Source organism: Littorina saxatilis, linkage group LG13 (assembly GCF_037325665.1).
Source record: "Littorina saxatilis isolate snail1 linkage group LG13, US_GU_Lsax_2.0, whole genome shotgun sequence".
Lineage (NCBI taxonomy): Eukaryota > Metazoa > Mollusca > Gastropoda > Littorinimorpha > Littorinidae > Littorina > Littorina saxatilis.
This window is the reverse complement of record NC_090257.1, coordinates 3,715,414-3,729,405: the sequence shown is the minus strand read 5'-3', so window position 1 is coordinate 3,729,405 and position 13,992 is coordinate 3,715,414. Positions and strand designations below refer to the sequence as shown.

The 13,992-nt window shown below is 41.6% G+C and overlaps 1 protein-coding gene across 1 annotated transcript in view; it reads right to left on the bottom strand.

Annotated features, from left to right (window-relative positions):
- LOC138946301 (ras GTPase-activating protein 3-like) overlaps positions 1-13,992 on the bottom strand; it is a 40,872-nt gene that overhangs the window by 21,620 nt on the left and 5,260 nt on the right. Inside the window, exons 2-14 of the mRNA XM_070317839.1 lie at positions 12,907-13,015; positions 12,590-12,686; positions 10,302-10,403; positions 9,204-9,286; positions 7,236-7,395; positions 6,568-6,638; positions 6,238-6,366; positions 5,537-5,687; positions 4,815-4,963; positions 3,844-3,958; positions 3,452-3,526; positions 1,003-1,126; positions 58-164 (exon numbers count right to left, since the gene is read on the bottom strand). Of these exons, the coding sequence (XP_070173940.1) occupies positions 58-164; positions 1,003-1,126; positions 3,452-3,526; positions 3,844-3,958; positions 4,815-4,963; positions 5,537-5,687; positions 6,238-6,366; positions 6,568-6,638; positions 7,236-7,395; positions 9,204-9,286; positions 10,302-10,403; positions 12,590-12,686; positions 12,907-13,015 (1,472 nt within the window). The remainder of the gene's footprint in view (positions 1-57; positions 165-1,002; positions 1,127-3,451; positions 3,527-3,843; positions 3,959-4,814; positions 4,964-5,536; positions 5,688-6,237; positions 6,367-6,567; positions 6,639-7,235; positions 7,396-9,203; positions 9,287-10,301; positions 10,404-12,589; positions 12,687-12,906; positions 13,016-13,992) is intronic.

Here is a 13,992-nt window from a genome sequence, read left to right as displayed (position 1 = left end):
CCGCATACAGACATCAACACATCACGCTCTATTACTTCTGTAGCATTGATAACTGACCTGTGTATCTGAGCGCAGATCAAACAGCTTTGGACCCAGAATGGCTGGAGCAAAGAACCGGAGGAAGATGAAACTGGACACGGCGTGGTATCGCACTGTGGAGCTGTCTGAAACACACACACACAAAAAGAGTTAACCTTTAGCACTTGTACATAGCTTTGCCGCTCTGCTATTTATTCAGAGGACAGAATTCCCATAAAAGCAGTGGGGTTATCGTACACAGTACAAACTGCGTATCAATGTTTGTAAATACCTGTGCAACATGCACGGGGTGCTAGGGCTACATTATGTCCAAACCTGAAACAGAAAACCTTAACCTGAACGTACATTGCTGAACGTTTTGAAACTCATAACTCATACTCATAACATTTTATTGATCCAACAAAGGAAATTAAATTGGTCATCAGCACATATAGGTCATTAATTAATAATTATAAAAGAAGAAGAGAAGAAAATTTATAAAACCCATGATAACAAAAAAATATTAAAAAAATATTATATAGAACTATGTCCGAGTCATATTAGAAATAAAATTGTCCCAAGGAATAAACCAGAAAATTAGCGGCCCTGAACATTTGGCAAGCTTCTCGGATTGACGAAAGTCACAGCAAATCAGCATAACTATGATGGTGTGTAGAACTGGTACTTCCGATGTTCAAAATGGTAAGCCCTCCTCTAATCAAATATTCATGCCAGCCCGACAGATGGCCGCGGACAGCTGAATCCTATGACTCTCCTGACTGCTCAGGTGAGTCAGAGTCTAACAGAGGTTGCACACTGCCAGCTCACCTGGGTAGTTTTTGAGTCAGAGTCTAACAGAGGTTGCACACTGCCAGCTCACCTGGGTAGTTTTTGAGTCAGTCTAACAGAGGTTGCACACTGCCAGGTCACCTGGGTAGTTTTTGAGTCAGAGTCTAACAGCGAGTTTGCACACTGCCAGCTCACCTGGGTAGTTTTTGAGGGCCATTTCCTTGAGCACACCAAAGACGTCCCTCATGAGAGCAGGACAGACCAAGCCAGATCCTGTGATTGCTTCCAGCGCCCCTTTCACGTAGCTCTTGGTGTTCCCCTGTCACAAACACAGTCACAAGTACAGACACCAACACTCTTACACATGCAGTCACAATTACAGACATCAACACTCTTACACAGTCACAATTACAGACACCAACACTCTTACACAGTCACAATTACAGACACCAACACTCTTACACAGTCACAATTACAGACACCAACACTCTTACACAGTCACAATTACAGACACCAACATTCTTACACAGTCACAATTACAGACACCAACACTCTTACACAGTCACAATTACAGACACCAACATTCTTACACAGTCACAATTACAGACACCAACATTCTTACACAGTCACAATTACAGACACCAACACTCTTACAGTCACAATTACAGACACCAACATTCTTACACAGTCACAATTACAGACACCAACACTCTTATACACAGTCACAATTACAGACACCAACATTCTTACAGTCACAATTACAGACACCAACACTCTTACACAGTCACAATTACAGACACCAACACTCTTACACAGTCACAATTACAGACACCAACATTCTTACACAGTCACAATTACAGACACCAACATTCTTACACAGTCACAATTACAGACACCAACACTCTCACAGTCACAATTACAGACACCAACACTCTTACACAGTCACAATTACAGACACCAACACTCTTACACAGTCACAATTACAGACACCAACACTCTTACACAGTCACAATTACAGACACCAACACTCTTACACAGTCACAATTACAGACATCAACACTCTTACACAGTCACAATTACAGACACCAACATTCTTACACAGTCACAATTACAGACACCAACACTCTTACACAGTCACAATTACAGACACCAACACTCTTACACAGTCACAATTACAGACACCAACATTCTTACACAGTCACAATTACAGACACCAACACTCTTACACAGTCACAATTACAGACATCAACATTCTTACACAGTCACAATTACAGACATCAACACTCTTACACAATCACAATTACAGACACCAACATTCTTACACAGTCACAATTACAGACACCAACACTCTTACACAGTCACAATTACAGACACCAACATTCTTACAGTCACAATTACAGACATCAACACTCTTACACAGTCACAATTACAGACACCAACACTCTTACACAGTCACAATTACAGACACCAACATTCTTACAGTCACAATTACAGACACCAACACTCTTACACAGTCACAATTACAGACATCAACATTCTTACAGTCACAATTACAAACATCAACACTCTTACACAGTCACAATTACAGACACCAACACTCTTACAGTCACAATTACAGACACCAACACTCTTACACAGTCACAATTACAGACACCAACATTCTTACAGTCACAATTACAGACATCAACACTCTTACACAGTCACAATTACAGACACCAACACTCTTACAGTCACAAGTACAGACACCAACACTCTTACACATGCAGTCACAATTACAGACATCAACACTCTTACACAGTCACAATTACAGACACCAACACTCTTACACAGTCACAATTACAGACATCAACACTCTTACACAGTCACAATTACAGACACCAACACTCTTACACAGTCACAATTACAGACACCAACACTCTTACACAGTCACAATTACAGACATCAACACTCTTACACAGTCACAATTACAGACATCAACACTCTTTCACAGTCACAATTACAGACATCAACACTCTTACACAGTCACAATTACAGACATCAACATTCTTACACAGTCACAATTACAGACATCAACACTCTTACACAGTCACAATTACAGACACCAACACTCTTACACAGTCACAATTACAGACATCAACACTCTTACACAGTCACAATTACAGACACCAACATTCTTACAGTCACAATTACAGACATCAACACTCTTACACAGTCACAATTACAGACACCAACACTCTTACACAGTCACAATTACAGACACCAACATTCTTACACAGTCACAATTACAGACACCAACACTCTTACACAGTCACAATTACAGACACCAACACTCTTACACAGTCACAATTACAGACACCAACATTCTTACACAGATTTCGTTTGACAAGAAACTCTGCACCAGTGGTATTATCCGTTTGGGACCACCCTTTTAAAGACACCCCCCCTCCCCCGAAACACACACACACACACACACACACACACACACACACACACACACACACACACACACACACCTTTTAAGTCAACGAGGGGTCTTCTCTTTTTTTCAGATTTTCTATTCATGGTCAAATTCTGAGGCTATCTTAAGGCCCAGTGAACTGCTCTGGCTCTTTCATATTATTTTTCGAGAAGATGTTGGTCATACCAGATTGTCGTTGAGGTTTTCCCCGTCCCTTATCCGTGTGGAATCAATTTCGCAGGGCTTCGGGTCGTCACATACCTGAATGAAAAATAGCGCACAGCAACAGTCTATAATAAGTAGATAATCAAAATGAAAGTACTCTGATCCACTCCTAACAGCAAATTTTGTCTGTTTCATTACTAATTTCACTGTCATTATAATGTGTTATCCGATCACCAGAAACTATTAATACAGCACAACAAATTTGAACATGATAAAATTCATTATTTGTAGTTACAATGACTCAGAGAAACCATCTGTTTGTAAGAATTCTTTCCTTCACATAATCTTTCCCCCAGGCCATAATATTTACTTTATAAAGGTTACAGTTACATAACAAAGCTAAAAGTACTAACGTAGTCCACAAAGGCCTTGAGCGTGTCGTGAAGATACGGCAGACCCACCAGCTTCATCAGTTCATCGATCATCTTGGACAGCAGGGAGTTACCGCGGAACAGAGTGTTGGGGTCTCTGGAACAAAGACATAAACTCATCATTCATTTCCAACATGGATGAAAAAAGATGATAATAATGATCCTGAAGAAGTCAGCTATCAACAACTAACAAAACATTGATTGACGAAATACTGTGACGTTGGTTCCTGTTGTGTATTCTCTGTTGCTTTGATAATGATGATTGTATAAGTTGTACAAATGGTTGCTGAGAGAGAGAGAGAGAGAGTCTTCTTCTTCTTCTTCTTCTGCGTTCGTGGGCTGAAACTCCCACGTGCACTCGTGGTTTGCACGAGTGGAATTTTACGTGTATGACCGTTTTTACCCTGCCATTTAGGCAGCCATACGCCGCTTTCGGAGGAAGCATGCTGGGTATTTTCGTGTTTCTATAACCCACCGAACTCTGACATGGATTACAGGATCTTTTTCGTGCGCACTTGGTCTTGTGCTTGCGTGTACACACGGGGGTGTTCGGACACCGAGGAGAGTCTGCACACAAAGTTGACTCTGAGAAATAAATCTCTCGCCGAACGTGGGAACGAACTCACGCTGACAGCGGCCAACTGGATACAAATCCAGCGCGCTACCGACTGAGCTACATCCCCGCCCTTTAGAGAGAGAGTCTGAGACGGAGAGAAACTGAGAGAGAGAGTTACAGAGAAAAACAGGCAGACAGACAGACAGACAGACAGACAGACAGAGCAGCATAACCAATAAGCAACAACACCACCTGTCCAGGACAAGAAAACAAAATAAACATCATTTCTTCAGAGAGAAAAAAACAAAGACAGGTATGTTGTTGCAGCATTTCATCACGGACAAAACAGAACAAACGTGAAAGAAAACAAAAACGGAAACGGTTACAAAATGCTCACGTGGTCTGCTTCATTTCTCTGTCGGCCAGGGCGCAGATGAGAGGGACTAGTTTGTCGTGGTGGTAGAACAACCTGACCAGGGGCTGTGCGGCCTGTTGGTGCATGTCCACTATGTGACCCAGGATGTACGCAGCGCTGGAACTGACCGGCTGTAACACAACAAAGACAACCGTTTTATTTTAAACGTTGGACAAAAGAGAACAGGTTTGACACTGCATGGATGAAAATGACGTCATACGACTGCTGAAATGGAGACAGCCTTGGACATAAGCTCTTGTAAGTGTCAGACTATCACTCAGACTGAAATACTCAAACTGAAAATATTAAACTTGAAAGTTTCATACCAAGTAAACAATTCTGAGGCTACCCTGCACCGCCTTCTCTTTCGCTCTCTCTCTCTCTCAGTCTCAGTGTGAAAGAGTGAGTGTTAGACTGAGTGAATGAGAGAGAGATAGAGAGAGAGAGAGTGTGTGTATGTGTGTGTGTGTGTGTGTGTGTGTGTGTTGTGTGTGTGTTGTGTGTGTGTGTGTGTGTGCGTGTGTGTGTGCATGTGTGTGTGCGTGCGTGTGTGTGTGTGTGCATGCGTGTATGTTATGTGTGTGTGTTCGCAAGAGAGCGCAGAACAAATTTCAATAATTTCATCTGTCAACTAGACTTCTCACTTATTTTCACTCACATCCACAACCCCAAAATCTTACTTATACCATCCTGACTTCACTCACGTCAGTGTCGGCGGAGGCAAGCAGCAGAGACCTCAAGTCCTCGTAGTAGTGAGAGTCAAACACGTAGTCGGCCGTGTAGCAGATCTTTAAGCGAATGGAGCCGATGTCCTGGGGCGACTGCTTGTTGGGTTCCCTCCCTTGCAGACAATACCTGCAAGATCATGACATTTGTTCTATCAATGGTGTTTCATTATCCGCATCAACATTCCACACAGAAGACTTCAAAACGCTGGCAGTTGAAACTGCAGTAACCAGGGATAACAATAACTGTTCATTTCTGGTTATTTTACAGGTCAAAATCTGAACACAGCAAAAAAGCACTCATCAACCATGCAGTTGGACCAACAGGATAGTATTTTATTCATATGAATATAATGAAACAACATAGTCACTGTATGCTTGGGCTTGTTTTAACTGCTCTATGCGACAAAACAACAGGGTCTCCACCCATCCACCCCCCACCCACCCATCCCCCTCACCCCCCCACCCATCCCCCTCCCTCCCCCCTCCCTCCCCCCCTCCCTCCCCCCCCCCCTCCCCCCCTCCCTCCCCCCCCCCCCCTCTCCCTCCCTCCCCCACAACTGAATACGCAATCATAAAACATATGACATCGTATCATCTAAACACCTAAGCATACATCAATCTGTGAAAGTTTAATGATGAGGATTGTCTCTTAGGTGTTGTTGAAAGCAGCGTCTCACCATGCTTTGTGCACTGTGGCCAGGTCGAGATCTCGGAGCAGTATCCTCACTTCCCCCAGGAAACAGCCGCGAAACATGTTGCCCAGGACTTCCCGCGACACTTTGGAGTCGTCATGCCACAGTGACACACTGAAAAACATGCACACAATGCATCATGTCAAACAACTCACACTCTGATATAGCACAACAAGCCATTTGCTTCACCTCATTTTGAAAAGCTTGCATCAGTAATAGGGGCTCTTACTCTGCCTCACCGCTTGAAAATCCTGACAGAGTTATTTCCGAACATCGTCTATTCCAGAATTCATACCTGACAAGTTCTATTCTCACCTGAGTTCGCCCTGGTAAATGTCATCAAAGTTGTAGATGTTCCGGTCGTGGTTCTGACCTCTGTTGTTCAGCTGGGTTTGAAGGAAAAGAAATGAAATAAATTATAAAACTAAATGTAAGATCAAGTCATAACATGTGTAGTCTCTATTACTTATCAACATTTGGGCGTACTGAGTAGCAGCTCTTTCTGTCCAAACAACCAAACTCCTCGACGACTTGTTCGTATCATAATGAACATCACAATGACAGGGCTAACACACACAAAAAGTGATAAATCGGAAAGGCCAGGGCAGGGGCGAAGAACAGCCTCCCCTGGTACCAAAATGTATGTTCATAAATTATAAAATAATAAACACTTTGCCTCTCTCAACCATCCAAACTTAATTTTGTTATATTTTTTTAAAGTTTTTCTTTAAGAAACCAGAGAGAGAGAGAGAGAGAGAGAGAGAGAGAGAGAGAGAGAGAGAGAGAGAGAGAGAGAGAGAGAGAGAGAGAGAGAGAGAGAGAGAGAGAGAGAGAGCGAGCGAGAGAGAGCGAGCGAGAGAGAGCGAGAGAAAAAGAGAGAGAGCAAAAGAGAGAGAGCAAAAAAGAGAGAAAGAGAGAGAGAGCAAAAGAGAGAGAGAGAGAAAGAGAGAGAGAGAAAAAGAGAGAATACTCTTGGTACTCACATCAAAGTGGAACAGTTCTTCAAACTGTGGACAAATAGTTTTCTTTTTCACTGTGGTTCTTTTGATTTCCTTGTGTTTGAGCTTGCCCCACGACAGTGTCACCACAGCGTACGGGTTGCACGCTCCATTGATCACCATCAGGTCACTGCATTCCAACACCCTGAAAATGCAAAGACATGTGTGGAAGAGCTATTTAGATTAAAAGAAGCTAAAGCGTAATAAGAAATGCAACGACACATGTGCAAGAACTACTTTAAAGGAATTGTTTGTTTGTTCGTTCATGGGCTGAAACTCCCACGGCTTTTACGTGTATGACCGTCACAAGTTTTTACCCCGCCATTTAGGCAGCCGGGCCATACGCCGCTTTCGGAGGAAGCACTGATGCTGGGTATTTTCGTGTTTCTATAACCCACCGAACTCTGACATGGATTACAGGATCTTTTTCGTGCGCACTTGGTCTTGTGCTTGCGTGTACACACGGGGGTGTTCGGACACCGAGGAGAGTCTGCACACAAAGTCGACTCTGAGAAATAAATCTCTCGCCGAACGTGGGGACGAACTCACGCTGACAGCGGCCAACTGGATACAAATCCAGCGCGCTACCGACTGAGCTTCATCCCCGCCCCTACTTAAAAGGAATTAAAAGGAAGCTAAAGTGTAACAAGATAATCTTCTTCTTCGGCGTTCCAGAAAAGATAATCAAATGTGTGTATAAAAGATTGTCACTATTATCAACTATCCCATACTCGTTTATTAAGTTTAAGATACGAGCAAGCTGCAGCCAGTGATATGTACACACACCATCACAATGTATACGTCAGCCCTCAAATTTAATAAAAGACGACGTGTATGGCAGATAAGAGCAAGCTGCAGCCAGTGATATGTACACACACCATCACAATGTATACGTCAGCCCTCAAATTTAATAAAAGACGACATGTATGGCAGATAAGAGCAAGCTGCAGCCAGTGATACAGGGTGACCCAAAAAAAAGAGTACCCAAACAAAACGTCATAAATTGAACAAAAATAAAGCAATCTTCATAAAATTTATTTACACACACAAGTAGCCTCTGCATGATTTGCACAGAAAATTTTAGCGTTCTAGCTTGTCTTTCAGGAAAGTTATGCTCATTCTACAGAACATGCTCCAAATGGCCTCCGCGCCGATTCAGGCAAACTTGAACTCGCCGCGCAAAGTTATCAATCACCCGCACACACTCCTGTTGCGAGATTCCGCGAATGGTTGTTGTGATGGCTCGCTTGAGTTCTGCGATTGTCTGTGGGTTGTTCCTGTAGACGTTGTCTTTCAGGAACCCCCAAAGATAGAAATCTGGGGGATTTAAATCCGGGGGAGGCAATTTGGAGCATGTTCTGTAGAATTTTATGAAGATTGCTTTATTTTTGTTCAATTTATGATGTTTTGTTTGGGTACTCTTTTTTTGGGTCGCCCTGTATGTACACACACCATCACAATGTATGCGTCAGCCCTCAAATTTAATTACAGACGACGTGTATGACAGTTCATGTAGCAGAGGTAAATGGTACCTGAATCTAATGCAGACCTGTTAAGCAAATTTTAACAGTTGGTGTATTTTCCACAGAGACTTAGTGTACTTTCAAAATATTGAGTGTATTTTCTTACCAGGTAGAGGAGCTTCTTAATCATGTGACCGATGTAAAACTGTTAACAGTGAAATTCCAATACAACATCCGTCACACTGATGATAAAACTAAGAATATGACACTGAAAATCATCGTATTTTCTTATCAACCAACGTATTTATCGTATTCTTGAAAACTTGGCGTACAAAATATGACGGAATCATATGAGTAAACAGGTCTGCTAATGGTACACTGATGGAAATCTCGAGACCTTGTTTAATTCATAATTGTTAACAAGAAAGAAACATCAAAACACAATTTCCTTTGCAGAAATCAACCAGAAATAAAAGTAGAAGCTATTTACCTGATGGCCATTCTGTGTGAAGATATGAAGTCTGGTTCTGTGTTGAGGTATTCATCAAACCTGACCTCCAGGTGAACTTTACCCTACACACACACACAAAATTAAACAATCAAAAATGAAATGGAGGCAATGTGAAAACCAGCTCCTGAGTGATGAAGTCTGCATTTAAGAGAACAAAAACACACAAAAACTTCGGCTAACTAACAATTAAAGGCACAGTAAGCCTCCCGTAAACCATCACAGATACTGTCAGGCTTTTACACACAGTACAAACACCCTTTCATTTAAACACTTACCGCTTGAGAACATCCTAGGTGCCCTCCGTAAAGAGCGAGCAATTTTCAAAGAATTTATTTTTGCGTGGTTTATCTTACCCCTGAGCCATTGTGAACCCGTGTGATCCAGTTTCCCTTTTTCACAATGTTGTCGTCAGTTTGTAATTCGCTGTGAGCTTATCTGCAATAGCACGTTATTATGTACCTCTGACTATGCACGAAACAAACGGCTGTGGTTCACAAGAACTCTAGCGATGGCTTTTGGCTGTTCAGAGGAACTGGCGATAGGCATAAACCGTCGTCTGCTATGAGAACCACGCCCGTGCTTCTGGGCTTTTCTTTTTTCAAACTTTCAACACTTCGAATTGTACTGATCTTGTCTTGATGAAAAAAGAATTCTTTTATGATTTAAGAATATTTGTGTAACAAGCTGTCCATTTTTTATTTAGATTTTAAAAGTTAGGTCTTGCGCCAAAACGCACCACGCTCCGATTGTGTGAGGAGACAATACGCAAAATTAATTGCTTTGAAAATTGCTCGCTCTTTACGTAGGACACCTAGGATATTCCCGTTCGGTGAGCGTTCAAATGGAAGGGTGTTTGTACTGTGTGTAAAAGCCTGACAGTATCTGTGATGGTTTTCGGGAGGCTTACTGTGCCTTTAATCGTAAGGATATCCATGAACATGTTGACATCAAAATTGATGATGTAGATGTTGTGGAAAGCCACTTTAATGTAAGGCTCCCCCACCCATTTTAGGACGTTGCCAAGGAATTCACATGCTGGTCAGATCATAGATCTTGATGTAATCAATGAGTTCTCACCTGTACGTCTGTCTCAGTGTCTGGGGTTGCCAAGGGAAACCAGTGTTCCTTCTGGTGATATTTGTACAGTTCATCTTTCTTCAGCGACACTTTACCCAAAACCTAGACAATGAAATGAAATAAAATAAAATAAAATAAAATAAAACAAAGTTGGAATAAAATGAAATAAGATAAAACAACGTTGAAATAAAATAAAACAAGAAATTCCTCCGAGGTAGGAAAAACACCCCCGTCCTTACCATTCTCACTGCCACCAACTGAGAAGGTTATTTTCCTTTGACCATTAATATGTCCCTCTATAAGTCCTTGTAGAATCTTAATCCCCCAATAACTCCCTAACCGTGTGTTTGACTGGTCCCAATTTTTGTAAGGACCGTCTCAGGAATGTATAGAACCTGTTCACCAAGTTTGGTGACGATCGGTCCGTTCATTCTTGAGATCTATATGCGAACACAAACACACAAACAAACAAACACATCGACCGAATCCCATACACACCCCTATACCGGGGGTGTAATAAAACAAAGCCTAACAAACATTTACTTATAGACAAAACAAAACATTCACAAGTGTGTCGACTAAGTAGCAGTATTGGCATTAACCAGTAATTACCGGTATTTTACTGGTTGAAATGAGAAAATACCGGAACAAAATTGGCTGCCGGTATGACCTACCAGTTGAGTTTAAGAACTACCGTTTTTTTGGCTGGTAAAACAACAAAACCAGTACTCTGAGCTGGACTCTTACTCGTTCCAATAACCAGCCTACGGGGTTTTTTTCTGGACTGTTTGCATCATAAAAGTTTGCGTACTGGTTTCAAAAAATACTAGCGCCATCACTGTGTAGTCTTCATAGTGGACAGACATACACATACAGTGGAACTACAGTCTTTAACCACCACCCAGGGTACCAACCAAAAGTGGTCTTTTTAGACAGGTGGTCTTTTTACTATATTTTAAACAGTTGGTTGTTATGAAAAGGTGAAATATAAAGGGTTTCTTTGCTGCAGTTTTAATGGGCAGGTGGTTGTTATCAAGAGGTGATGGGCAGGTGGTTGTTATCAAGAGGTGATGGGCACAGGGTCCCCACTGGTTTTTAGAAACAAAATTCCATGACTTTTCCATGACTTTCCATGAGCCTCAATAACATTTTCCATGACTAGATCCACAGGTCGCCATTTCCGAACACGCAAACTTTTTACGTCTTGTCACTGCCAGTTTTGCACTGAATTTGAGTCAGTTTCTACGCTCTCTTCGACAAGCAAGTCAAGCATTTGCTACGCAGTCAGATTATCGGTAATGTTTGCTGGTCCTGTCATTTCACTAAACTGGACCAGCCACTGTTTGTATCCATCTGCACTTTCGTAAATTCCGTTTCATAACCGTCACTAACACTGTGACTTGACGAACTGTCATTTTTTTCACCGCGATACACAGTTCATTGCGAAGATCTTCCTTGGTAATTCGTTCCAATTCCGCATACTTTTTGTTGTCAAGAAACAACTCGAAAGAAAGCTGGCGTGCTAAAGGTTAATTTTTTTTCTTTCTTATTTTTGTTAAATTCCATGACTTGAATTGAAATTCCATGACTTGAATTGAAATTCCATGACTTTCCAGGCCTGGAAAATTAAAAATCAAATTCCATGACTTTCCAGGTTTTCCATGACCTGTACGAACCCTGTGGGCAGGTGGTTGTTATCAAGAGGTGATGGCCAGGTGGTTATCAAGAGGTAATGGGCAGGTGGTTGTTATCAAGAGGTGATGGGCAGGTGGTTGTTATCAAGAGGTAATGGGCAGGTGGTTGTTATCAAGAGGTGATGGCCAGGGCAGGGTGGACTGTATTAATGAGACAATAAAAAAAATAAAAAGAGGATGAACCTCAGCTCACTAATATTATACGTTGACTTTTTAAAATCAAGACTGCGAGGATGGTAGATAAAAGGAAACTTCCCCCCCCCCCCCCTCCCCCCAATAATTTAAAGTGATTTTGTACTACAACTGACAGAGATCAGACACAGTATCATATCAATGATGGATGAAGTGTAGAACAGTACTACACAAAAATCATCAGACATTGGTTGCTGTTATCACCACTGTTGTCATCACTGTTATTTTGACACTCCAACCTTTATCTCTGATCATAAGCCAGATAGCTTTTTAGACAAGACATCAATATTATTGTCTTACTCTTAAACATTTGGACCAAATGTTTCTCCAGAAAACAGGCACATGTGTTCATTTCAGTGATACACAGAAGGAAATGAATACGGAAAGAACATGTACATGTACCTTTTCTGACTTGGACCCAGCGCTTTCGTACACGAGGACGGAGAGAGAGCGGAACTGCTTCGGTATTTCTCCTGAGAACTCTTCTCCAAAGAACGGACTGTAAAACAAATGAAGCAGGAGTCATGAATAATTCTCTGCATGCAGTCCCCCAAACCAAGAGGAGCATGCCTTAACAAAGACACTTACGTTTAATAATCCCATATATACTATTTTGTTGAAACTTCACAAAATTCCCTATTTTGTCAATTGCTTTCTTCAGCATACGTTTTTTTTTCTCATCGAATTATGTTCAAAGTACAACACAAATCCTATCATACTCTTGAGCTTTTTCCACAACGCTGGTACGGTAGATCTCTTCGGAGTCGAGCCTGACCGCGCAGGAGGTGTTTCTTTGTCCTGAGCCGGCCAGCAGGTTTTTTGCTTCACCTGTAACAGCAACAGAAAAAGTATTACACTACAGAAATCCAAACCATTAGGCAATAAGCTGCTTGTTGATGAGTAATTATGTTTAAGGCTGTCCTTACTAGACGATGTTCGGAAATAACTGTCAACATTTCATGGGTTGTGGAAGAGTTGCTTCCCATTGTTTCCATGGAAACAGTGAGGAAAACTAGCCTACAATGTCATATGTAGCTTGCCTCAGTGTTTCTGTGGAAAAGCAGGGAAAACAAGGGAAAGTAACTCTTCCAAATCCTGAGAAAAAAACAACAGATTTATCACCGGAAAAACTGAAGTTGACTTTGTGAAGTCTTTTTACCAAAACTTAAATATCAAAGCTTTGTGGCCAGCATACTTTGTGAAGCAGACTTCACCGAGTCCACTTCACTCAATTAGAATCAGGCTTTACAACTTTGGTCAGCACCCAATAAAATAAAATTGCTTGTCAATTCAAATCTATGCAGGCAGTAATTATGCAGAGAACTGCTAAATTCCACTAAAAGCAACAATGAACACAAGACTGGTTTTCCTATTCACCCCCCCCCCCCCCCCCCCTCGCCAAGTCTGAACCAAATAAATGAAAAAGTACTTAATGTATGGGTATAGGGAACTTCATTAAAATCATGTAAATTCTTGAGTAATTAATAAAAAAAATGTTACACCATCTTTATCTTTTCTCTGAAAGAAACTTGCAGAGAGTTGCACACATCCATCCTAATCTTGTAAATGTTGTTTCACAGACTAGATGAACATTGCAGTAGGTTATAATATGACTCCTCACTCCCAACCATCTGAATTATCAATACCATATTTCTATTTCTCAGGCTATCGTCTCTTCACACCAACAAAACAGGGGTTTGTCAATGCCTGATGAAACTTTTTTTCACATTATACAGTCAATTCCGGTTAATCGGCCATCCGGATAATCGGCCAATTCCGGATAATCGGCCAATTTTCCCTGGGAC